The sequence below is a fragment of the Ranitomeya variabilis genome, chromosome 2 (genome assembly GCF_051348905.1).
Source record: "Ranitomeya variabilis isolate aRanVar5 chromosome 2, aRanVar5.hap1, whole genome shotgun sequence".
Classification (NCBI taxonomy): Eukaryota; Metazoa; Chordata; class Amphibia; order Anura; family Dendrobatidae; genus Ranitomeya; species Ranitomeya variabilis.
The window spans coordinates 596,874,923-596,901,973 of NC_135233.1; the positions used below are offsets into that span (position 1 = coordinate 596,874,923).

General features: G+C 42.2%; 2 protein-coding genes and 1 long non-coding RNA gene across 5 annotated transcripts in view; 2 read left to right on the top strand and 1 right to left on the bottom strand.

The window, feature by feature from the left end:
* The window catches only part of CYB5B (cytochrome b5 type B), a 57,247-nt gene extending 43,240 nt beyond the window's left edge, over positions 1 to 14,007 (top strand). Inside the window, exons 3-5 of the mRNA XM_077288522.1 lie at positions 2,716 to 2,739; positions 10,350 to 10,384; positions 12,645 to 14,007. Of these exons, the coding sequence (XP_077144637.1) occupies positions 2,716 to 2,739; positions 10,350 to 10,384; positions 12,645 to 12,735 (150 nt within the window). The 3' untranslated portion in view covers positions 12,736 to 14,007. The remainder of the gene's footprint in view (positions 1 to 2,715; positions 2,740 to 10,349; positions 10,385 to 12,644) is intronic.
* On the bottom strand, positions 13,889 to 25,483 carry LOC143807210 (uncharacterized). Its single transcript, XR_013221672.1, has 2 exons — positions 25,401 to 25,483; positions 13,889 to 15,061 (listed from the first exon to the last, which is right to left on the bottom strand). It is a non-coding gene; the product is annotated as an uncharacterized LOC143807210 (long non-coding RNA).
* Positions 25,172 to 27,051, top strand: part of NFAT5 (nuclear factor of activated T cells 5) — a 111,979-nt gene continuing 110,099 nt past the window's right edge. Inside the window, exon 1 of one of the 3 annotated variants that reach the window (XM_077288501.1) lies at positions 25,172 to 25,537. In XM_077288501.1, the coding sequence (XP_077144616.1) occupies positions 25,447 to 25,537 (91 nt within the window). In that variant the 5' untranslated portion in view covers positions 25,172 to 25,446. The remainder of the gene's footprint in view (positions 25,538 to 27,051) is intronic. The other 2 variants (XM_077288497.1, XM_077288498.1) reach the window with 2 other exon arrangements.

Below are 27,051 nucleotides of genomic sequence, written 5' to 3' on the forward strand. Positions count from 1 at the left end.
GGGCCTTCCATCACTTACTGGCAGCCTCTCACATCAGAATACAGTCGGACAATGCCACGGCTGTGGCATATGTGAATCACCAAGGGGGGGACCCGCAGTACCCAGGCGATGCGAGAAGTGTCACACATCCTCCGCTTGGCGGAGGACACAGGGTCGGTTCTTTCGGCGGTCCACATTCTGGGTGTGGACAACTGGGAAGCAGACTTCCTCAGCCGACAAGGAATAGACTCGGGAGAGTGGTCTCTCCATCCCGAAATTTTTCAACAGATCTGTCTCCGCTGGGGGACCCCGGATGTGGACCTAATGGCATCCCACTTCAATGCCAAGGTCTCCAACTTCATGGCCAGAACACACGATCCGCGGTCGCTCGGAGCAGACGCTCTGGTTCAGGACTGGACCCAGTTCCAGCTTCTGTATATTTTTCCACCTCTCCCCCTGATATCCAGAGTGGTGAGGAAGATCAAACAAGAGGGAGTTCCAACCATCCTAATTGCACCGGACTGGCCCAGACGCACATGGTACGCCGACATCGTACAACTCACAGCAGACGCCCCTGGCGCCTCCCCGACTGCCACGATCTTCTATCACAAGGCCCGTTCTACCACCAGAACTCAGGGGCTCTCAATTTGACGGCGTGGCCCTTGAGACCTGGGTTCTAACCCAGGCAGGGCTCTCGACGGATGTCATTGGAACCATGATCAGAGCACGGAAACCAGCGTCTGCCAAGATTTATTACCGTACCTGGAAAGCTTTCTTTACCTGGTGCGAATCTCATGGCCAGATCCCACTCCCTTATTCCCTACGGTCTGGAAGCCAGGCTGTCATTGGGCTCGCTTAAGAGCCAGGTGTCAGCCCTCTCAGTGCTTTTTCAAAGGCGCATTGCTACCAAGCCGCAAGTAAGGACGTTCCTTCAGGGGGTTTCCCGATTGGTTCCCCTTTACAGACGACCACTAGAAACGTGGGACCTCAACCTGGTCCTGACAGCATTGCAGGAACCACCCTTCGAACCCCTTAAGGAGGTCCCGCTCTGCCTTCTTTCCCAGAAGGTGGTTTTCCGGGTGGCAATCACCTCGCTACGCAGGGTGTCTGAACTGACAGCACTCTCCTGCAGACGGCCCTTCCTGGCTTTTCACCAGGACAAGGTAGTTCTTCGTACGGTCCCATCCTTCCTTCCGAAGGTTGTGTCCGACTTCCACCTCAATGAGGAAATTTCACTACCATCCCTTTGTCCGGTTCATAGAGTGGAGAAGGCTCTGCATACGCTTGACCTTGTCAGGGCATTGCGTATATACGTGTCTAGGACTGCGTCCTTCCGGAGGTCTGATTCTCTTTTCCTCCTTCCGGAAGGCGGCCACAAGGGTCTGCCAGCTTCCAAAGCTACCCTTGCCAGGTGGATCAAATCCACCATACAAGAGGCCTACCGCCTTAAGAATTCTCCTCTTCCAGCCGGTATTACGGCACACTCTACACGGGCGGTAGGGGCCTCCTGGGCCATTCGGCACCAGGCTTCGGCACAACAAGTGTGTAAGGCGGCCACTTGGACTAGCTTACACACGTTTACTAAACACTACAGGATTCATACCCAGTCCTCAGCGGACGCGAGCCTGGGTAGATGTGTCCTGCAGGCGGCGGTGCCCTAAGTATAGGGGCCTGTCTGCACAATATTCGTCCATTGCTTCCCACCCAGGGACTGCTTTAGGACGTCCCATGGTCCTGTGTCCCCCAATGAGGCGACAGAGTAAAGGAGATTTTTGTGTACTCACCGTAAAATCTCTTTCTCTTAGCCTCTAATTGGGGGACACAGCTCCCACCCTGTTGCCTTTTCCGGGCCGTTGTAACTGTTGAGTTCTCATATTGTTTTCTTGAGCTCCTACATAGTTGCCTTCTTACAGGCTTAATTGTTATTCATGTTACGTTCCTCCTACTGCTTTTGCACAAAACTGGAGAAGGCTGATGCCGCCCAGGGGTGTATACTGCACAGGAGGAGCCACAGTTAATCTTTTTCAGATTATGCATAGTGTCGCCTCCTAGTGGACAGCAGCATAACACCCATGGTCCTGTGTCCCCCAATTAGAGGCTAAGAGAAAGAGATTTTACGGTGAGTACACAAAAATCTCCTTTTTTTTTTTAAGCGCTAAACTTTATCAGCATGCACAAAAAACAAATGTATCCTGACAAAAACGCAGTAATGAAAACGCAGCAAAAACACGACATGTGAACATTGCCTTATGGCTGGCAATAAAGGTGCCAGGTAGCGGGTGCGTATTTTTCATCTATGTATGGGCACGTATGGACTTTTTTGAAAGGTTTGTTTTTCTCGCGATAATCACATGTCTAATTTCCGCAATATCAGTAGGATAGCCCATCATTTTGAGTATTGGGGTTCTGACCTCTGGGATTATTGAGCATGAAAGTTTCTGCACCGCTACGTCAGCACTGCAGCATTTATTTTTTTTCCATTCCATGGTGTTTGGTCCGGTCACCGATGTGCTAAGAAGTTGGAGAAGAGCTGCTCAGTTGAATTGGAAATCTGACCCTTTCCTTCTCAGGGTGTTCCAAAGGTCAGACCCTCACCAAACACAAAGTGATGGCACATTCTATACCCTGATGTACTGTATGTATTGTATTGAGCGAGATGGTGGCTTCAGCTTTGTTCATAACTTACTGTGCTATGTCGGAGAATTAATTTTTCATTTATTTATTTTTCCTGAACAGGATGACTGCAAAAACAGTAAAAAGGTAAGAGTAGCCCTATAAACAGTGCGTAAGTGCTGCATCACATTCTTTGCGTCCGTCATCCGGCCTCCATTGAGAAAATATATATATATATATATATATATATATATATATATATATATATATATATATATATATATATATATATATATATACACACACATACATATACAGTGGGGCAAAAAAGTATTTAGTCAGTCAGCAATAGTGCAAGTTCCACCACTTAAAAAGATGAGAGGCGTCTGTAATTTACATCATAGGTAGACCTCAACTAAGGGAGACAAACTGAGAAAAAAAAATCCAGAAAATCACATTGTCTGTTTTTTTATCATTTTATTTGCATATTATGGTGGAAAATAGGTATTTGGTCAGAAACAAACAATCAAGATTTCTGGCTCTCACAGACCTGTAACTTCTTCTTTAAGAGTCTCCTCTTTCCTCCACTCATTACCTGTAGTAATGGCACCTGTTTAAACTTGTTATCAGTATAAAAAGACACCTGTGCACACCCTCAAACAGTCTGACTCCAAACTCCACTATGGTGAAGACCAAAGAGCTGTCAAAGGACACCAGAAACAAAATTGTAGCCCTGCACCAGGCTGGGAAGACTGAATCTGCAATAGCCAACCAGCTTGGAGTGAAGAAATCAACAGTGGGAGCAATAATTAGAAAATGGAAGACATTCAAGACCACTGATAATCTCCCTCGATCTGGGGCTCCACGCAAAATCCCACCCCGTGGGGTCAGAATGATCACAAGAACGGTGAGCAAAAATCCCAGAACCACGCGGGGGGACCTAGTGAATGAACTGCAGAGAGCTGGGACCAATGTAACAAGGCCTACCATAAGTAACACACTACGCCACCATGGACTCAGATCCTGCAGTGCCAGATGTGTCCCACTGCTTAAGACAGTACATGTCCGGGCCCGTCTGAAGTTTGCTAGAGAGCATTTGGATGATCCAGAGGAGTTTTGGGAGAATGTCCTATGGTCTGATGAAACCAAACTGGAACTGTTTGGTAGAAACACATTTTGTCGTGTTAGGAGGAAAAAGAATACTGAGTTGCATCCATCAAACACCATACCTACTGTAAAGCATGGTGGTGGAAACATCATGCTTTGGGGCTGTTTCTCTGCAAAGGGGCCAGGACGACTGATCCGGGTACATGAAAGAATGAATGGGGCCATGTATCGTGAGATTTTGAGTGCAAACCTCCTTCCATCAGCAAGGGCATTGAAGATGAAACGTGGCTGGGTCTTTCAACATGACAATGATCCAAAGCACACCGCCAGGGCAACGAAGGAGTGGCTTCGTAAGAAGCATTTCAAGGTCCTGGAGTGGCCTAGCCAGTCTCCAGATCTCAACCCTATAGAAAACCTTTGGAGGGAGTTGAAAGTCCGTGTTGCCAAGCGAAAAGCCAAAAACATCACTGCTCTAGAGGAGATCTGCATGGAGGAATGGGCCAACATACCAACAACAGTGTGTGGCAACCTTGTGAAGACTTACAGAAAACGTTTGACCTCTGTCATTGCCAACAAAGGATATATTACAAAGTATTGAGATGAAATTTTGTTTCTGACCAAATATTTATTTGCCACCATAATATTCAAATAAAATGATAAAAAAACAGACAATGTGATTTTCTGGATTTTTTTTTCTCAGTTTGTCTCCCATAGTTGAGGTCTACCTATGATGTAAATTACAGACGCCTCTCATCTTTTTAAGTGGTGGAACTTGCACTATTGCTGACTGACCAAATACTTTTTTGCCCCACTGTACGTACGTACGTACATACATACATACATACATACATACATACATACATACATACATACATACATACATACATACATACATACATACGGCACGCAAAAATAGAAAAAAGTGGGCTTTTAATGCCTGTACGGCGTGGCGACATTTCAGATATGCAATCCTTTTTCAAGCAGTGAACATACGAATGAAGTGAGTTTATATAGCAAATGCACATGTTCTGCATTAACAAACCATTATCAAAATTTATACTTTTTAGCCATGAGTGCCGATATACTCCATAATGTGATAAAGTGCATCCGTGATTTTTCCATGAGTACATAAAAGTATATTAAAAATATATAGATCACATAAAGTGCATTGTGAATATATCCTAAATACACTAAATAATCAATTAAAATCCATCAGGTGTCCCAATCTAATGAAAACACAAACAAAAAACCATACAATTGTGTTCCAGCATGTATTAGATTGTCGGTGTCTTCCTGGAGTCACTTTCATGGCTAAAAAGTATAAATTTTGATAATGGTTTGTTAATGAAGAACATGTGTATTTGCTATATAAACTCACTTCATTTGTATGTTCACTGCTTGAAAAAGGATTGTATATCCGAAACGTTGCCACGCCGTACAGGCATTAAAAGCCCACTTTTTTCTATTTTTTTGTGTGCGGTTTTCCTTTTTTCTTCTATGATTGAAGCCATCGGACCATTGGTTTGGAAAGCTTTGCACTACATTTGTGGTAATATGATGCTGTCCTGATTTTATATATATATATATATATATATATATATATATATATATATATATATATATATATATATATATATATATATATATATATACATATACATATACATATACATATACATATATATGCATATGCTCTGGCTGTAATTTCTCTACTTGTCTCGCAACCATTCCATTCCAGTGAATTCCAACCAGAGTACACCTGATTCTACTTAATGTGCCTCTGAGTAGGTGATCACCTGAACCAAATCTTATTTAACGAAGGAAAGTATACAAAACCCTGCTGTGGTGTTCACAATCCTCTTGCAATAGGACAAGTTGGATGGCAAAACAAGTGCTAGTAATATCCCCAAAGTAATAGGAATGAAAAAATAACTTTTAGCCATACCAAAGCAGTTGAAAAGAAAAGTCTTGAGTGAGGAAAAGAAGGGCTCAATTCTTGCTTTACTAGCAGAGGAACACTGTGAGCGTCATGTTGCCTCCATCTTTAAATTTTCTAAGATGGCAGTTCATTACAACAAGGTCAAGCAGCAGACATTGGGGACAACAAAGCTACAGACCGGCAGAGGGCGAAAATGACTCTCCACTGACCGGGATAACCGTCATCTTATCTTATTTGAATGTCACTCAGCAACCGCAGGATGACATCAAGTGACCTACAAAAGAAATGGCAGCTGGGGTGAAGTGCTTAGCAACATCAGTTCGTAGCAGGCTCCTAGAGGCAGGACTCAAGTCATGTAAAGCTAGAAAAAAGCCTTTCATCAATGAGACACAAAGGAGAGCCAGGCTGAAGTTTGCCAAAGACCATAAGGATTGGACCATAGATGACTGGAGTAAGGTAATCTTCTCTGATGAGTCTAATTTTCAGCTTTGCCCAACACCTGGTGGTCTAATGGTTAGACGGAGACCTGGAGAGGCGTACAAGCTACAGTGTCTTGCACCTACTGTGAAATTTGGTGGAGGATCGGTGATCATCTGGGGATACTTCAGCAAGGCTGGAATTGGGCAGGTTGTTCTTTGCGAAGGATGTATGAATCAAGCCGCATACAAGGTTATCCTGGAAAAACATTGATTCCTTTTGCTTAGGCAAAATGTTCCCCAACTCTGAGGACTGGTTGTTCCAGCAGAACAATGCGCCATGCCACACAGCTAGGTCAGTCAAGGTGTGGATGAAGGACCACCACATCAAAACCCTATCATGGCAGCCCAATCTCCAGACCTGAACCCCATTGAAAACCTCTGGAATGTAATCAAGAGGAAGATGGATAGTCAGAAGCCATCAAACAAAGAAGAACTGCTTACATGTGTGTACCAGAAGTGGCATAAGGTCACCCAAAAGCAGTGTGAAAGACTAGTGGAAAGCATGCCAAGACGTATGAAAGCTCTTATTAATAATCATGGTTATTCCACAAAATATTGATTTCTGAACTCTTTCTACTTAAAACATTAGTATTGTTGTTTCTAAGTGATTATGAACTTGTTTTCTTAGCATTATTAGAGGTCTGCAAGCAATGCATTTTTATTTTTTTGTTCATTTGACCGTTTCTCATTTTCTGACAAATACAAAATGTATTGCTTGGAACTTCGGAGACATGTTGTCAGTAGTTTATAGAATAAAAGAACAATTTACATTTTACTCAAAAATATACCTGTAAAGAGAAAAATCAGACAAACTGAACAATTTGCAGTGGTCTGTTAACCCCTTACCGACATTGGGCATAACAGTACGCCGATGTCGGTATTCCCCCCCCCTTTGATGTGGGCTCCGGCAGTTAGCCCACATCTTTTCCGGGACATGTCAGCTGTTTTGAATTGGGATCCACCCGTGGGTATCAACTATTTAAATGCCGCTGTCAGACTGACAGTGGCATTTAATTGGCGCTTACGGCAATCGTGCTGTAAATGCCCGCGTTTGTGACCCCCCCCGTAACTTGATCGAGGGTCATGGGTTCATTGGCATGACAACCAGAGGTCTCCTGGAGACCTCTATTGTTGTCAGTGCCGGTTTGCTATGAGCGCCACCCAGTGGTCGTCGCTCATAACAAGTCAGTAATTCAGCTACATAAGAGCGATCTGAGCATCGCTTCTATGTAGCAGAGCCGATCACGCTATGCCAGCTTCTAGTTTCCTATGGAGACTATTGAAGCATTCCAAAAGTTAAAGAAAAATATTTTTTAAAAATCTAAAATAAAATAAAATATATAAAAGTTCAAATCACCCCACTTTTGCCCCATTCAAAATAAAACAATTAAAAAAAAAATCAAATCTACACACATTTGTTATTGTCACTTTCAGAATCGCCCCATCTATCAATAAAAAAGGGATTAACCTGATCGCTAAACGGCATAGCAAGAAAGTGTCAAAACGCAAGAATTAATTTTTATTTTTTTTTGTCGCCGTGAAATTGCATTAAAATGCAATAACTGGCGATCAAAAGATCGTATCTGCACCAAAATGGTATAATTAAAAACGCCAGCTCGGCACGCAAAAAATAAGCCGTCACTTAACCCGAGATCACGAAAACTGGAGACTCTACGTGTATCGGAAAATGGCACAATTTTTTTTTTTTTTTTTTTTTTAAGCAGTTTGAAATTATTTTTCACCACTTGGATAAAAAAGAACCTAGACATGTTTGGTGTCAATGAACTCGTAATGACCTGGGGAATCATAATAGCAGGTTAGTTTTAGCATTTAGTGAACCTAGCAAAAATAGCCAAGCACAAAACAAGTGTGGGATTGCACTTTTTTTTGCAATTTCACCGCGCTTGGAATTTTTTCCCCATTTTTTAGTACATGACATGGTAAAACCAATGGTGTCGCTCAAGAGTACAACTCGTCCCGCAAAGAACAAGCCCTCACATGGCCAAATTGATGGAAAAATAAAAATGTTATGGCTCTGGGAAGGAGGAGAGCGAAAAACGAGTATGCAAAACCAAAAAAAGCTCCGGCCGTGAAGGGGTTAATTTTTGCCAGAGCTGCATATTTAGATAGATATAATTTTTTTTTATTCTTTTTTTTTTTTTTTTTAACACCAGAGGGGACTTCTATACAAGATGCCAAGTATTTGTTCCACTCCATGGCACATATGCCAGTGATGTTAGTTTTGGTTTGATAACGTCCTGAGAGCCATGGGCTACCCTGTATGTTCAGCTTCTTTAGGACTGGCCTGGTACCAATAGCTTCTTACACACTTTTTTTTTTTTTCCCTCCAGAATTTATTTTATTTTAATGCCCGTTTTTTGTGTTTTTCATTTTTCTTTTTTTTGTAAAGGAGATTTACAAATTTTCTGTTCCTTTTACACAACATAAATTTAGACTAGACAATCTTAGAATGCACAAAATGTATCACACTGTTTCATGCTGGATGAAAAATTTGCATTTTTGGAACATCGAAGAAGGCTTCTTTGGATCACTGTGCCACATTTCGGGACAAAAAAAAAGTGAAAAAAAGTTTCTAAAACACAATAAAAATGGTGCAGTGCAAAATCAGGCCAGAATTCTGACTTCTTTCCATTTTATAAATGTCCTCTACTGTGAAAACTTTTTTTTCCTGTTGCATTTTCTGTTTTTTCAGTCATATTCTTGAACGATTCCTTTTAGAATCACATGATTTGCGATGTGGAATAAGAAAAATTTTATCCCCAAAAAAATCAAATTTTAATTTTTTTTTCTTGAATGTCTGGGAGAAATGTATTTTTTTAAAGTAATATTTTCTCACTGACCGACCAGCAGCATTTGGCTTCAGCGACTTTTGTTTTGCTGCAAAAATTCAGTGTATTGTTTGTTTTGTTTTTCTCTCTGTCCCCAGAAAATCTCTTCACTTGGCAGCAGTCCTTGAAAATCAGTGTTGCCTGCCCATCGGCCTTGTATACTCCACATCGCTGGCAGTCTGCCCTGCCCAGATTAAATATAATTTCCGATATTTCTAATTACAACGTCTTGTAATTATTGTTTGTTTTCTTTAATGGTGTCTTTCGCCTCTTCCTCCTTCCCCCGCACCTTGTATCTTCTCTGTGCTGGTTATTTCCTCCCTGGCTGTGTACGTGCTCGGGGCTGCACCATCGATAATTATCACAATATAGCTCACTATTCCACATGGCGAAACACTCCGGTGTATACGGTAATTTAATCTTTGAAAGCACACGTGACTCTTCCATTTCATCACTTTAACCGCAATTAGTTAAGATGATTACCCAAAGAAAAAAGATCATGGGGCTTCTCACTAACCTTCAGACAGTAGCAGAGGTAACAAAGTAATAAATGATCAAAGGATAAGACTACACAAGGTTTGTTTGTAGTCTGTAACCATGGAGACACATAAGCCTGCAAAAGAGCTGTAGTACCAAGCTAATTTTATTTTTATTTTTTTGTGTGTAAAATTGCTTTATTTTGTTACTTTTGATCTGATTGTAAAATTGTACTTAAAAGAGTAATGCCTACAAAGCGGGTTGGCATGATGAGGATGATACAAAAGTGTTAGAAACCAGGGCGTCGCGGCTTCCTGTATAAAGGGCTGTGGAGTCGCTGACTGGTCAAAGAGGCAAAATTGTGCACAAAAGAGACCTGTAGCGAGGATGGGAGATGTATTATGGAGGAAGGTGGCCTGGTTTGATGAATCATGATCCCTGGAGGACAAAAGTAGAAAAGGATGGCTGACAGCACTCACTTACTGGGGCGCCCGTTCAAAGTCCAGGTGAACCTTCCAGGACAATCAGGTAACTTCAGACAAAAGGATCACAGTGCTCCATCCGGATGTAATAATTTCAAAAAGGTAGCTTTATTATGCCATCAAAGCAGCGACGTTTCGACCTAATAGATCTTTATCAAGCATGATCCTTTTGTCTGAAGTTCCCTGGAGGACAAAAGACTTAAGGGATCACTCTCAGAAGTGGAGTCCATGCATCGATGGGTCATGGCTGGCACAATGGAGACCTACCCAATATATGGGTCTAATATTATGGCTGATCGGTGTAACCCGACTGCCCAATTCCCTTCTCATAGTATGTAGACGGGATGTTCTCATCATGCATTAACATAAGGTAAGAGAAATTCTCTCCGGATAATGTTATTTTATCTTATTTTTTTTCTTCCAGGATGTCTTAATATCAACATCATCCAATTCATCCAGGTAATGGCCTCTTTTATAAAACTTTTTTTTTCTTTCTACACCTAAAGGTGAATGTCACATTATAAATGACACAGAATTACTGTAACGTGTGGATCGCTGAAGAGACAGGAGGATGTAATTCTGATGTCTCCCTTCACTTTCACTCCCCTGCAGTAACCCCAATAAATGACACATGTTCGGTATGCTTGGAAGCTCTTTAAGAGTCCACTGTCAGAATTTAGGAGTCCGGTGAGGGGGGGGGGGGGGATTGCAATACAGGACAATGGTTATTTGCTGACCTACTGCAGGGAAATGGAGGTCAGACCAGAGATAAAAATTGACATTCTTGTCTCTTCCGCTATCAGCACAATATAGTAGTTTAGGACAGTTTTTCATGACAATGTATTAATTCAACAACCCCTTTAAGTATAACTAATTTACATCCACTTATAAAAATGGTGTCCTAAAACAGAGGCTTTAGGTGTTGATACCTTATGGCTATGCCTCTCCGTTCACATGAAGGACAGATGTGTGACCTCTTGTTTTTGGGATACTGATCAAACATTGGTCACCTATCCTGTGGACGTTGGTGAGATAACCCCTTTAAGGGGCTAGTCCCACTTTTTATTAATCTCTCTCGAGAGATAGAGATATATATAGATAGATAGATAGATAGAGATATATATATAGATAGATATATATAGATATAGAGAGAGAGAGATATATATCCATATAGAGATATTTCCAAATATAAGGGCCATAAATCATAAGCTCATCCACTAAAACAACAGCATTAAACCAAACAAAGAAAATGGGTCCTAGAGCAACTTGTGAAAATATATATATATATATAAATTTTATTCAAAATTCCAACAAGACAATATTTAGTCATAAAAACAGATATATATTGAGAAAATCAGGGTAAAGCGACAGCATGGTGCCACGTCCGCAGACCAGTTGGTGAAAATGTAATCATGAAGTAAATAAATAATACAGATATGCTTGTATCAAAGTACAGACAGCAGAAATACTAAATACACTGGCAAAAAAAAGATACACATATGTTTGTATAATCCAAATAAACACGGCCAGGTGCCGAATGTGCTAACAGCATATGGTACTTCATAAATTCATATACAAACCCAGAATGTAAACAATAATAACTGCCTAATACTGCATGATGCAGGGAAACATTAGGGTTGAGATAATAATATACAAGAAATAGTACTAAAGTGCAGTGTATACAGGCCAATGCCATTCAGACTGTGCTGGAAGGAACAAGAAGTCTGTAAATGGCATGCAGTGGGTGATATGAAAAAAGAAGAAATGCTTGTCATGAACCAACCTGGATGCGGGACGTGGGAGAGCAGACCCACTGCATGCCATTTACAGACTTCTTGTTCCTTCCAGCACAGTCTGAATGGCATTGGCCTGTATACGCTGCACTTTAGTACTATTTCTTGTATATTATTATCTCAACCCTAATGTTTCCCTGCATCATGCAGTATTATGCAGTTATTATTGTTTACATTCTGGGTTTGTATATGAATTTATGAAGTACCATATGCTGTTAGCACATTCGGCACCTGGCCGTGTTTATTTGGATTATACAAACATATGTGTATCTTTTTTTTTGCCAGTGTATTTAGTATTTCTGCTGTCTGTACTTTGATACAAGCATATCTGTATTATTTATTTACTTCATGATTACATTTTCACCAACTGGTCTGCGGACGTGGCACCATGCTGTCGCTTTACCCCGATTTTCTCTATATTTATCTGTTTTTATGACTAAATATTGTCTTGTTGGAATTTTGAATAAAATTTATATGAGAGAGATAGATAGATATAGCTCACTTTTGCAATTTACTGCTTATTAAACTTTACAGCTGCTCCTGAGATATTAACACTTCTCTTTTGTTGACAGTTTTTTGCTTAGGAGGCCGACCACCACTGCTGTCTAGTTTGTAAGCTGTGCATTGAAGCTGGCCGGGACTAGGAGGTATCAGTACACCACAGTGATGCTGTTAGCTTCAGTGCAGCACTTACATGCTCTTTTCTGTGGTGCTTGTAAGCTCTGCACATGTTCTGCTTTCTCTAGCAGCGGTGGTCTGTTTCCATGGAAACGAGATGTAAACAAGTGTTCATATGTGAAGAACAGCTTAAAATTTTAACAGGCAAGAAATTAAAAAATTGTTTACGTTTGCAATCGCTCTCCGATAATATGGGATTTACCTCCTTAAGGTGCTTCGAATATGCGTGTCTTCTGTTCTCCACACAGTTCATGGAGCAATTGGCTGATCCCCGCCGTGGCCGTGTTGCTTCTGGGCTTGATGTATCGGTTTTACTCGGTGGACAGCCGTTCGTCGTGAGCTTTACCATAACCTGAACCTACCATAAGCTGCCGGTGTCTTCACGCACAAGAAAATGAGCAGGATCCGAAGCACAGAGAAGAAACGTCCCACCTCTCTGCCAGATCCAAAAAGTCAAAACTTGAGCCGAACCTCCTCATTTTATATCAGAGACCAAGACCTTTTCCTCCATACCGTGTGCCTGTGTCATGACTTTAGCCCTATCTAAACTCTGGATATTCTTACAGGGCCTTTCTATCATGGAGCATGCCTCTGCCTCGTACCCAATAATCTTACAAATTTGAAAGTTTGTCTCCATATGAAAAGTTTGGTGACTTTGCCTAAAATGTATTTTATTTTTTTCTGCTGACTTCAAAATTCTGCTGGTTTCCATTGGAAACAGACTACACTGTTCACCCTGTTGTCGGACATGTGATTTACAGCTCCTCTGACTTCTGAGATCCCATACTGGAAGCTGGCAGAATTCTGAATGAAAAAGCACAGTAATACAAAGTTCCCCAACTTGTTCTTTGCTGTAAGTTTGGAAGTGGAACTCCCCTTTAATTATCTACATTTTTGGGTATCGGTGGTCTTCTGGGTTGCTGGGATGGTGCTTCGTATGCATGTCGGGGACCACATAATTCAGTGTTTCAGACCCCTTAATTGCGGTGTGTTAATGAGTCCCTTTGCTTTTTCAATAATGAAAACGGTCGTCATCAATGTCATCTGTACACTAAAAGCCATAACTAAAAATCTTCAGCCATCACTAATTTTATTTAACTCCTTCTCCTGGGGCTCGTTTGTGGGTCACTTGTTGCACATTGCATTTTTTTGCCATAGGATATGTTCTTTTTCTGCACTAAAATTCATTTGAAAAAACGTTCGTTCAGCTGTGTTTCTTTTCCGCATGGTTTCTTTAAAGCGCAAATCCACAAAATGTACCTAAATTTCCATCGCAGGTAACAGTTCAAATTTGCGTCAGATTGTTGGTTTTTTTTTTTTACTCTGTGTGAAAGGTACTCTTGCAAACTTGCTGGTGCTCAATTAAACTTACGGTAGTTTGCCAACTTTTTATGTGTAATACATCACATATTAGATCTTCTTTCTCAATGCCAGTGAGGTGAGTATTGCTTCTTTTATTATTTTTTTTTTTAACCTGTTTGTGGTATCTTAAAAAAAAAAAAAAAAAAAAAAGCAAAATAATCCCCAGATTTCACAATACAAACTGTACACATTAAATATATCTTAGACCTGATGAGGCTGTTATATTTACTATTAAAATCTGTTTAAAAATTGCGGTATAATTTTTTTATTTTAAGTTGTGAGTTTCGTTTGTTTGTTGTTTTTTTTTTTTTGTCTTAACCTAATGCATAATGTGTATTTTAGGAGTCCGTTATAATGCTCATTTTTATTTTCGGATTTTACAGCTGCTCTGGCAAGGATTATCAGTTTGTTCACTAGCCTCGTCAAGGTGTAAGATCGATTTATTAGACAGGTTTTTTTTTCTTCTTCAGGAGGAACACTCCAGAGCCTCCTGACCTAATACTTGTTGGGCTGGCAGGTGCTGCTTATGATTGATAGTCCAGGATAGCAGCGTATCGGGATAGCTAACGATTGTGTCCCAGGTCCAATTAGTGCACTTTCTGATACTGTAACCCAAACCTCCCACCGTAATGGACAGGCAACAGAATGTATCGTTTAAAAAAAATATATATTTTATCTATTTCTCAAATCCAATATTAATTATTATTACAAAAATAATGGTGCCTCTTATCTAAAACAGATCAGATTTGGTACCAAAAAGTGTCAAATGACATACAAGTATAACAAACAGCAACTAGGTCATAGGTAATATTTCTCCTATGACCACTATCAATCATGGGTAATGTCCAGGAAAAAAATATCCTACCAAAGAACCCAACCATCATGCTTAAATGCACGCAAAAACTACAATTATATAGGCATAATCACGTGCTTATTCAGGATAAAGTTAACTCAATGGCATCAAAAAAATGTCAAGTGACATATATTGTATTACAAACAGTTATTATGCTGTAAGCAATATTGCTGTTATCACCACTGATCCAATCATAGGTATTAATCAATAAAAAAAATGTCCTATAGAGAAATCCAAGCAAGATGCCTAAACGCGTGCAAATTTATTCAATATATAATTACCTAAATGGGACCACACAAGACCTTCATACAACCCCAACGCGCGTTTCGATAACTTCTTCTTCTGGAGGCGTGGCGTTTCTGATACTGGTAGCAGACACATCCTCAGAGGACTGCAGGGGTGTACTGATGTAGTGGTCCGGCCGTCTTCAGAGCGGAACTTGCATTCTCTCTAGCAGGCATGTATGAACAGCAATAGGACAATAACATACATTGCATACACATTAAAACAGCACCCTATTGGAATCAGCTGTCTCTTTTCATAAATACCCTTTTCCATATTAACAGCCATGTAGTAAATAATTTTTTCAGAAGAAGTAAATGGTATTTTTCACCTTTTTAATATATTGAGCTTGTATTCCTAAATATGGTGACGCATGTATGTTACAGTCTCGCACCTATATATTTATGATCAAACCCAGGGACATCTACGAGTGCACTGCTCTCACATATTAACATACTAGATGCTATAGGATATGGCATTGCTCCCTATGGTGGGCAGTCTGGTATGACATGCTGGGACTTGTGGTTGTATATTTGCACGCTGCTTGTTTCTTCATTCTTCTTGCCCGTTGTCAGCCTGTATCAGTATGTTGCCCCCCCCAAGTCTTCCTCCTACTCATTCATAAAAGGTTTGTTTACCATTTTCGTGCCTTTTTCTCCCCCCTCCCGTTACGTTCTCTGGTGAGACAGAGCTCCTTGTGTGTGGCCAAGTCTCGCACAGTAAATGTTTGTTTGGTCGGTCACCGCTCACACAATGAGGCTCTGTGAAGTGTGTAAGTTTGTCAGTACGATTGTCTCCGTGCCATCCGAGTGACAATGATGGGGCATGTGCTGAACGCTCTGCCTACATAGAAAGTATTCATCACACTCGCCATACTGCATTCTCCGTCGTCTTACAGTGGCTGCCTCCCAATGCTGGTGGACCACGTCCATCTACGTACACAATGGAGATCTATACACTCATTTCTTTGGCGTTATTCTCTTTTGGGACTGGTATTAATGTTTGGCAGTATCACACAGACTTTTTTGCCATATTGGCTGTCAGATTCTGAGAAAGATACGGTCTATGAATGAAAGCCGGTAGTTGCCAAAATGCGCAGCCAATATGGCAGCGGATCTTCCTGACACATAAACAATGCTAATAACATAGGCACATGCAAAATGCCAAAATCTTCATGTTGCTACCAGTCAGTAGACTGCACGACACCTTTCATCACCGACTGCAGATGTCAGGGGTCTTGACATCACCGCTGCAGCCGGGTCAGACCGTTGGGGGGGACATCAAAGATCCTGTGCTGAAGTGGCAAGGTGTAAGTAAGAATAATTTTGATATTTTTAACAAGAGTTCATATTTGAACTATTAAAGCTTAAAAATGGAGCACCCTTTCCCAAAATCGTTATCCCCCAGCAGCAGGACAGCAGTTCATTTACTAATCAGTGGGTGTCCAACTGATGGACCAATCCACAGATATTTTAATCTTATATCCGCTTTAAATCTTCAATCACAATCTGAACTGTGATAATAATGTCCTATTACCTCAAATATTTTGGGTATCATCATGTGATAGTAGAAGTATCCTTCATATAGGGGTTTACATATAAATCATGGGACTCCATAGCAAACATTCTTATTGGGCCCCCTCTATCCACGCTTCCCAAAAGATATTTGGCAGAGTAGGCGCCACACAGCTCATAGGCACAGTCACAGAAGGGCATACCTCACAACTGTTTTTTTTTAAAGACTGGCGGAGGGACATGTAGTATGGCATGAGCACAGTAATCATGCCACTACAGAAGCCCCTTAGTTTTCTCACCCCTGACGATATTCCTGTGATAGCCCCAAAAATGTCCTTTCCCATACACCGGTTAACACATGATGCTGTCACAGTGGTTCCAACACAGTATGATGTTCCCTGTAACTCTCAAAACAAATGATGCCCCTAAAGTGCCCAATACACAGTATGAAATCCCCACTGTCTGACACCCCAACACATGATGGCTTCAAAGTCCTCCACACACTGTATGATGCCCTCATAAAGTATCGTCGTCCCTACAATCTCAGACACCGTATCATAGACCACACAGTCTCGCACACATAGTATCATTGCACCCACAGTTACACACACACACACACACACACACACACACACACACACACACACACACACACACACACACACACACTACCATGGACCCAACAGCCCTCCTACTCAGTATTGTGACCCACTCAGCCTCCTAAACACAGTATGCTGCCACACACCGACCCCCCGATGTGCTCCTCCGCTATATAGAATGATGCTCCGCACAGCAGGCACGATCTAATAATGTGATGGTGTCTGCTGCGCTGAATGGCTGCTATTGAAATCAACTGCGATGCAGGTGATTTCACACCCCCCCCCCCCTAAATTCACGGCTCCATAGCAGCCGCATGGTCTGCCGCTATTCGAGGTACTCCACTGCTCCTGTTATTAGTTTGCCCGATTCTGTTGGTGATATGGCCACACAGCTCTGAAACCTTAGAGGAACACAAGGAATTAAGGATATATTAAATAAAAGGTGCACTAAATTCCCCACGGAATTCATGCTCATCAAGGATATAATCCTTTCCTGAGTGGCGCAGGATATACAGTCTGTATCCTGGACTTATTAACCTTCTGTATACTTCCACCAATCAAGAAGAAAAAAAATATGAGGTTTATTTAAGGTAGTAGTACTCCTGTGTGGAATGAAAATCTTTCCAGGTAACCGGTGGTCCCTAGTATCTGCCTGCCGCTGTGGTGTCCTCTTCATTCTTTTTTTAAAGGTTTGGACACTTTAGGAATACAATCTCCAAATGTATCATAAAAATTAAAATGGTCAACTTAGGTCTAAGGGGTAACTTCTCTCCTTGTGGAGACCATTAGAATGGTCAACTTAGTGAGAACTGTGAAAGTTCTGCACCTCTTTTACTCCATAATTTGGCCACAGATCAAGACGTTCCTCCCCAACCACTGTTGGATCGTAGTGGACGTCTATCAATCTTTGGCCGAATTCTGAACACTGGTGTTGGGGTTTCCAGAAGGGAATTTTAACACAAACGTCTTCATAGCTGTGAACTGTGCAAAACTTCTAAACAGAATTTTAGTTTTTTACTAAGTGGCCTATCTTTGTCATTAAAGGATCATTCGCGATATTAAAAAATGATCACCAATCCTTGGATACAGATCAGTTCAACCACTGGAAGCTCCAAGAATGGGGCTATGAAAAGATATGTGGGAATCGAACGGTAGACACACAGGTGCTCTATTCATTCTCATTGGCACTGCTATAGATCGTCAAGGAAAATAGAGTGGTGGCACATTACAGGGCATTTTATAGCCCCTTCCTTGGATCCACAAGTTATTTCCTATCCTTTGGATATATTGTTGGAAATAACCCTTGAATACATGTTTAGAAAAAGTATACTTAAAGTTGATGAGCCCGTCCCGTTTAGGATTCCATCTACCGTGTTCTATGAAGGTCCTATGTGGCGACACAGTGAGTAACGTCCTACAGGTGTCCAAAAATGAGACTTGTGCCCTTAGATGGCGGAGCCTACACAAGCGGTGGTGACGACAAAGTGACACGTTGGACAGAGCAGCTCTTCTGCGCTTACTGATGGGTATGATGGAATATTTCCTGCTCTTTTCTCTATTCATCCCTGGGCTGATGTAAGACTTTAGGACACAAACCTTCCAGCGGAGCTGTTTTCCTTGGAGAGGATCCTCTTCCGTTTTGTGGTGGGTTCGGTGTGTAGTTAACACAGAGATCATCAGTTTGTATAATGACACAGTTCTTGATTCTTTCTCTTGCTGGGATTGAGCTGTAGGAGTATGCACTTCTCAAACCCGGTTATAGTGGATTCTTCTTATAGAGATGCCTTCTGCCCTTTATTATTGTATGGTCAGTAGAGCATTATATTGGCCATACTACTATTATGCATCGTTCTCGCGGCTTCCTGTAAGCTCCTTTTGTTGTGGTGTCTTGTGCTACTTGTGTCTGAGGTTGGAGCTCAGTCAGTATTCGTGTGCTCCGACAGAATCTAATCCAAGTGCCCCCTATTAGTCATACATTGATGTTTTCTTTTCCTTCTGAATCCACTTTGGCTTTAAAAAAAAAATGCACGTATCCCTAAAGACCGTTTAATTCCTCCGTGTTTTATGGTAGGAGTATGTATGGACGGGACTCCGGTCTCCTAACCCAAACTCGACAGCCTATGCGGGTGTTCAGTTCTGATCATAGGACACGGATTTTGGAAACCAGTCTTGCAGTCGTGGCCCATACCCGGCAGCGTTTGGAGAAGTAAGGAAGCACCACAGCAAAGCTCTGGATTCTTCCTCCATTGTGGTTTTGGGATTCAGAAGGTTTTGTGCCCCCTTGACTCTATTTCCTTAACAGTTAGGCCAATTCCCCAACTTAACTAATGCAGATACTTTGGAGAAGGAATTTTGTTCGGGCCCTTGATACAGTGAAAAAAAAAAAAAGGATGGGACCAAAGTCTCCCCTTTCTAAGAGCCTGCTTGATCTGCGTTTATGGTATATACACCCCTGCTTATGCCCCCTCGGTCCCACTAATCTTAGGATCATAACCTACAGCTAAATTTGTTCTTGTAAAGGCGTTGTGCAGCGCCTGTCACTTCTGCACCTGTCGTAGAGAGTCGCTGATGATTCGACAACACTGCCAGTATCACGCACCCATCCCGATATAGAATAGGACGTGAACAATACCCATAGGGCGTCATAGGTGGCATCATCTGCAGCGCCTCTCCATGCTAGATGGGGAAGTGAGAGGTGCTGCTCTATTGCCGTAACTGGTGCGTCTTGTAGAATAGATCGGAGTCTCTAAAATCTCCCATACACCTTCGGTAACTTTTGGCTGACCGCTATCTTCTCTGACACCCCATACACGAGTGCTCAGCTTAATTTTTTGGGTGTAGTAAAGATGTGTTCTGGACGGAAGGAGGAAGATGGACAGATAAGCAATTTTTGTTTCAACGCAGTGCATTTTAAGAATGGGAATGGATAGGGGGTAAATTGCAAGGGAAGTCACCTAGGGTATGTGCCCAACTGCAGTATTAATTAGGATTGGGAGGAGAAAGATCACTAAGACTTAGGGCTAGGGCAGCCAAGGGTAAAAGGAAGCCTGGTGGGTTGGTTCAACAGGACTTAAAGTGAATCTATCACCAGATTTCCCAATAATAACTGTATAAGTGAGTAAATGGATCTTAGACCTCATGAGGCTGATGTACTTATTTTGAAAATCCATCTAAGAATGAGTAATAATCATGATATTAAAATTAGTATTTTATGAGTCCAAATATAGCTTGAGTTCTAGTATATTGAATGTATTCACTCTCCGCCTTCCCAAACGGACAGCTGTTTAGTCTATGCTCTCCCTACCTAATTGGCAGCTGCAGCTTGGACTGAGCAGTGTGAGATTTCAGCAAAGAGGAGAGTCAGTGAGGAGCTCTCAATCAGGATAGGGGAGATTAGATCGAGATTAACATATATATTTTTTTAGATAGTTTATTTAGAAGTTTGCTAAGTACACCAGCCTCATCAGTTCTAATATATCCATGTAATGTATGCAGTTTGTGTTCTTCCTGGATGCCTAACTGCTGGTGTTGTAGATATCTAACCGTTGGGATATGGAATCTGACTGATGCTCTAGTGACACAATCAGAATAAGTCGGAGAAGACAAATTTCAGGTAACCCCTTACATGCAGAAGAGGGTCCTGCTTGCTTTTCCTCATAATTCACCATATGCCAGCTTTCCATTGCTCATTGATTTTTAGGACATGTAACAACTGCAATACTGACGAAAATTACCCTTCTATCAAGGAGACGCATGTTCATCAGAGCTGTAATTATTAATAAGATGCTACATATATTGGGCAGCAGAAAAAACACAAACAAATCCCTGATCCGGTCGCTGACTCTCCTTTGTGCCACCAGTCATGGGCGAAAGTCAGAATTCAGCAGGAATGTGGTGGGAGGCCGGAGAACGTGCACTAAGGACAGAACACTACAGAAACAATATACCAAGTTCGTAATGAGAAATTGCATTTAATCGGCTTTGCTAATTCAATTTGCTTGTATCCCATAATATTGCAGCCTAACCTATACACTTATCCAGGAGGCTTGACCCAATCAGTCACACATTAATAGCCTATCCTAAATGCAACAATACACACGAGAAAAGTCTGCCAAACATCAAAATTGAATCAGATTACTGTTTTATAAATGTGCTAACTCCTCTCCAACATCATATCAGGAAAAGGAAGGATTGGGCGTGTTGAATTTTAACATGCCCAATCCTATGTATTCACTTGAGCTATGAAAGTCATCTGAACTTGCCGATTTTGGTGGGACCGGCTAATGAGTATGGGGCCATCCTAATACTCCCCCAACAAATGATGTCAAGGAAGAGAAGAAACGGATCGTTGGACTTTCAACTAGCATCTCCTCTCCATTTAACGGGAACCTGTCACCTCCAAAATCGAAGATAAGCTAAGCCCACCAGCATCAGGGGCTTATCTACAGCATTCTGTAATGCTGCAGATAAATCCCCGATGTTACCTGGAAGATGAGAAAAAGAGGTTAGATTATACTCACCTGGGCGGGCGGTCCGATCCGATGGGTGTCGCGGTCCGGTCTGGGGCCTCCCATCTTCATAGGATGACGTCCTCTTCTTGTCTTCACGCTGCGGCTCCGGCGCAGGCGTATTTTGTCTGCCCTGTTGAGGGCAGAGCAATGTACTGCAATGCGCAGGTGCCGGGCCTCTCTGACTATCACGTCCTCCCAAACTGCGGCAGAAGACAATGATCTGGATGGATTGCAATAATTGAATTCCATACCAGAAAGGTCCATGTGACCACCTGATATTTGGACCTCGGCTACTGGAACGGATCAGGATATTGCCAACAACAGTAACTGCCAAACCGAAGGGTTCACAAACTTATTTTCATCAATAACCTTGATTGTTTAAGCCATTCTCTAAAGAAAAAAAAAACTGGCACTGCAAGATCTACGCTGCATGCCGAATAATAGAGCCTTTATTCATGATGATGACTTGGATGAAGATAACATCAATTTTCAGGAGCCCGTGCTACGGACTCGCAAAAATCCACATGTATGACAGCGGTGCGAACGTCATTAGACGTCAGGCGGACTATGTGGAGTAAGAATAATTGTTCCTCAGCCCGTGGCTTTGTGTAAGTCATGGAAGAGATGATTGTAGCTGTGGTGCTGGGAGTTATGGAGCGCGATGTCGCCCCTGTATACTCACCTACATGTATGGGAACTTCTCACCTTGCAAACTAAAGAGAATCTGTAACCCCCAAAACTCAAAGTAAACCACTTACACTTATCCCTCTATTAAATACTCATAGTACAGAGTTCATTAATTTTGTTTCACACTAAAGCAACAAATTTTATGATACATGGAAATAAGGGTCCTCGGTGCACCCTTAATGTGGCCAAGAGCTCAGTGCACTGGTTCACCCCATCAATTACAATCCCCCGGACACAGTGTTCTCTGCCCTGGCAGAGTCAGTGTCATCTCCCTCTCCTGTCAGCAAAGGATGTCCGCTACTCTGTGATCACGTGTGTAAATAGGAAAGGTGGATCAGATAACGCCTGCACTGACACTGTACGTGCTCTCTGCTCCTGCAGTGTCAGTGCGTGCAAGATCTGAAGCGGGTGCCGTCAATCAACAAAAGGGAGTTGCGCAGCATTGTAAATGAGGGAGCAAAATGGAACACAACCCTTGGCCACACCAAGGGTGCCCTGAGGACCCCTTATTTACATATTATACATTTTCATAGCGCCGTTTATTCCATGGCGCTTTACATGTGAAAAGGGAGCAAATATAGACAAATACAAAAATACAATAAACATGAGCAAAAAACAAGGCACTAAAAGGTACAGAAGGAGGGAGGACCCTGCCCGCGAGGGCTCACAGTCTGCAGGGGAAGGGTGAGGATACACTAGGGGAGGGTAGAGCTGGTTGTGCGGCAGTTCAGTAGGTTGAGGATCACTGTAGGCTTGTCGGATGAGGTGAGCCTTCAGGTTCTTTTTGAAGGTTTCTATGGTAGGCGAGAGTCTGATGTGTTGCGAGAGAGTTCCAGAGTATGGGGGAAGCACGGGAGAAGTCTTGGATGCGGTTGTGGGAAGAAGAGATAAGAGGGGAGTAGAGGAGATCTTGTGAGGATCGAAGGTTGCATGTAGGTAAGTACCGGAAGACCATGTCACAGATGTATGGAGGAGACAGGTTGTGGATGGCTTTGTATGTCATAGTAAGGGTTTTGTACTGGAGTCTCTGGGTAATGGGAAGCCAGTGAAGGGCTTGGCATAGGGGAGAGGCTGGGGAATAGTGGGGAGACAGGTGGATTAGTCGGGCAGTAGAGTGTAGGATGGATTGGAGAGGTGCTAGAGGGGAGGCCAGAGAGTAAGAGGTTGCAGTAGTCAAGGCAGGAGATGATAAAGGCGTGCACTAGTATTTTTGTGGTTTCGTTGTCGAGAAATGCGTGGATCCGGGAAATATTTTTGAGTTTGAAATGGCAGGCTTCGATATGTGGCTTGAAAGAGAGGGCAGAGTCGAGGATCACCCCAAGGCACTGAGCATGCAGGACTGGGGAAAGTGAGCAGCCGTTGACCTTGATGGATAGGTCTGGTGGAGGGGTAGAGTGAGATGGGGGAAAGATGATGATTTCTGTTTTGTCCATGTTCAGTTTTAGAAAGCGAGCAGAAAAGAAGGCCGAGATAGCAGACAGACAGTGTGGGATTTTGGTGAGTAAGGAGTTGAGGTCAGGTCCGGATTGGTAGATCTGCGTGTCATCGGTGTAGAGATGGTACTGCACATCATGGGATTCTATAAGCTGTCCCAGGCCGAAGGTGTAGATGGAGTAGAGTAGGGGGTCCTAGAACTGAGCCTTGAGGGACACCGATGGACAAGGGGCGAGGTGAGGAGGTGGTGTGGGGGAGGGAGAAACAATGTTCGGTCTGTTAGATATGACGAGATCCAGGCTAGGCCCAGGTCTGTGATGCCGAGAGATGAGAATCTGTAGCAAGAGGGAGTGGTCCACAGTGTCAAAGGCAGAAGACAGATCTAGGAGAAGGAGAACAGAGTAGTGTCGCTTGCTCTTGGCAGTTAGTAGGTCATTGGTGACTTTAGTTAGGACAGTTTCAGTAGAGTGATGGGGTCGGAAGCCAGATTGTAACCACTCAAAGAGGGAGGAGAGGTGGGAGGACAGTTCAAGATGGACATGCTGTTCCAGTAGTTTTGAGGCATAAGGGAGAAGAGATATCGGGCGATAGCTGGACACAGAGGATGGATTGAGGGAGGGCTTTTTGAGGATAGGTGTGAAATTGGCATGTTAGAGGGGAAGACACCAGTTGTGAGCGAGAGGTTGAAGAGGGGTGTTAGGGGTGGGATGAAGATTGTGGTGAGGTTAGGGATGTAATAAAGTGAAATTAGTGAAATCTGTACTATAGGTACTGTATGATTTTTATAAGTGATAAGTCCTCGATATCGAGTTTTGGGGGTGACTAACTCTCTTGTCCCAACATGGCAAATTATAACTTGTCCTTGCTGATAGGTGGGACTTTCACTGATCTTGAGAACGGGGCTCTGAAATACCCCATTTGAAGGAAGCGATGACTGTGCGCACTCCCACTCCATTCATTGTCTACGGGGCAACTGGAAATGCAGTAGCAAAGTACAGCACTCAGCTATCTCCAGGAGTCCTATAGACAATTAAGGGCGCGTTCATCGCTCCAGTCAAACATGGTGCTTCAGGATCGAGATCTCTGGATCGGTGGGACACCCAGTGATCTGCAAGTTATCACCGATCACCAATCATCCAGTGCCACCAGTCGAAGTCGACCACTGGACTGAAGGAACTGGAGCACTGGTGACTGACCCAAAATTAGTTGGGTCAATCCTATTATCTGTCTACATCTTATTCATTTACTGCAAAACTAAAAATGTCTATTTATCTAAGTAGTTTTCACATCTCAATATCAGCCCAACCCTGTTCAGGCACTATAGGACCATGATGAACCAGAAGCTCTGCCGACGACGTAGTATTAGCTATCAGCCATCCAGGGCTCGCTAAAAACGATGTTGTGCAAGGGGTTAATTTTTTAGCAAAGACAAAAGGGAGAAGGATCAACCTGTTAACTTGGAAAGACACAGCCTGAGAGCTGCCAGACAGGTTTAGGCAGAGAAGCAAGGAGGTATTCTCTTTCATGATCATAGCCCCGGACTGATAAGCTGCAGTGCGCTCCTGTGTAACCTGGGGGGAACACAAAGAAATGACCCTGTCCATATAGAGGGGGCAGCGCGGGTCTAACACAGTGCTACTGTGCCCATGCCAAAATAGCCGAACCGATCAGGACTCTCCGTGAGAAGCTGAAGGGGCTGCTGTTCTTGGATTTCAAGGAAAACATAAAGACTCTTATTGATTCCTATAAGCATTGCTCTCACCTAGAGGGGCTGACAAGCGGCAGGCGGTCCGAGACCCAGCACCGTTATGCGCTCCCTTTCTGAAGACATCTTTACTGCTCCGCGGCTGGCAACTCGATGGCGATACGGTGGTTTTGTTCCCGGAGCGAGAAGGAGAGGTAAGAAAAAGTTAAGGAAATGTAAAGTTTTGGCAGAAACTTGAAGAATAACATAAAAAGTATCAACTAATTAATGGATGCAAAAAATGTGCTAATCTCATTTATTAATGATTGCTTCTAAGGCTATGTGCACACAGTTTTTTTGACAAGAGGGTCTGATTAAAAAACAAATACTTAAAAATATATTCCTATAAATTTCTATTGTAAAACCACTTTTGCTTCTCATATTTGAGCATTTTTTCCGCTCTACTTTTTAAAAAAACGCCCAGTGGAAAAAGAAAAGAAAGTGAATGTCACATATTTGAAGTGGATCCAAACTAGACACTGGCTGATCAAAAGGTTTCAGGAAAAAAAAGTTTTAAAAACTCTTGAAAAAGAAAAACTCCTTGAAAAATATCCCTTTAAATTATCATTTATTTATAGTGCTCATTGACTTAATTTGGCAACTAATTACTTCTATGTTGTAAAAGGTTAATAAAACAAACCTTAGCCCGGGTTCAGACGTCATATCAAAAAATCATGCCTGGCAAGTGCAAGCGCTTCCTTCTATTGCGTGCGCTATTAAAGTGTGCCGCAATAGTGCCCGCTGCAAATTGGCACATTGGTAACAGTCCGGTCCACTGGCTCACATGGACGGCACACGGGCTGAAAATGCGCTCGTCTGAAGGAGCCAAATAAAAATCCTAAAAATAAAAGTATCTGCAGATTTTGTATAAAGTCCTTATAAACAAAACTGGCTAAAAATGGCCCAGTAGTTGCTGTGATGCAGTGAGCGGGCCAGAACCAGAGTGCAAGGACCGATATAGGGAATATCTGTCATATTAGAGAACATTATGTTAAAGGTATTGGTGTTTTATTGGAGGGCTCAAAGATTCCCTGCTCCTTATGCATTAGTCTATATTCACTAATGATTACCATTTTGCAATTAATATACAAAATGCAAATATAATTTACATAAAAGTTAACTTGTAGATACATTTCATTATTTACATTGTACTTGAGTTACATCCTGTATTATACCAAAGCGCTGCACTCACTATTCTGCTGGTGCAGAATACACATGCCCCCTATCTGAGGAAGCCAGTCAGGCGAAACGGCGCTGTCGGGGTCGCTGTGGAACATCTCCCACCAGGACAGTTATTTGTAAGTTCATTATTGTTTGTCTACAATGGCGTGCCATATGCTTACACACTGCATTGTAGTATATAGAGAAATCTATCAGATGTAGCATTAGAGCACTTTAGATTGGGCAAGTCATGGGTTACTACTGAGGCTAATTACACTTGGTACTATAGGAACTGTTGGTTCCTGTCCATTTGATTGTATGTTATATACCTCTTCTAGTACTGGCTTGCTCTTGTAGCAAATTGTTTATTTTTGTATTTTCTGGTGTGGTTATTGTTCCCAGCCATTTTAATGAACTTTACCCTGCTTTTTTCTAAATATTTTGTATTTTTTAATTATGTTCATTAAAATTGGTTTTTAAATTTATAGCCTATGCCTCTTTTTCCCTT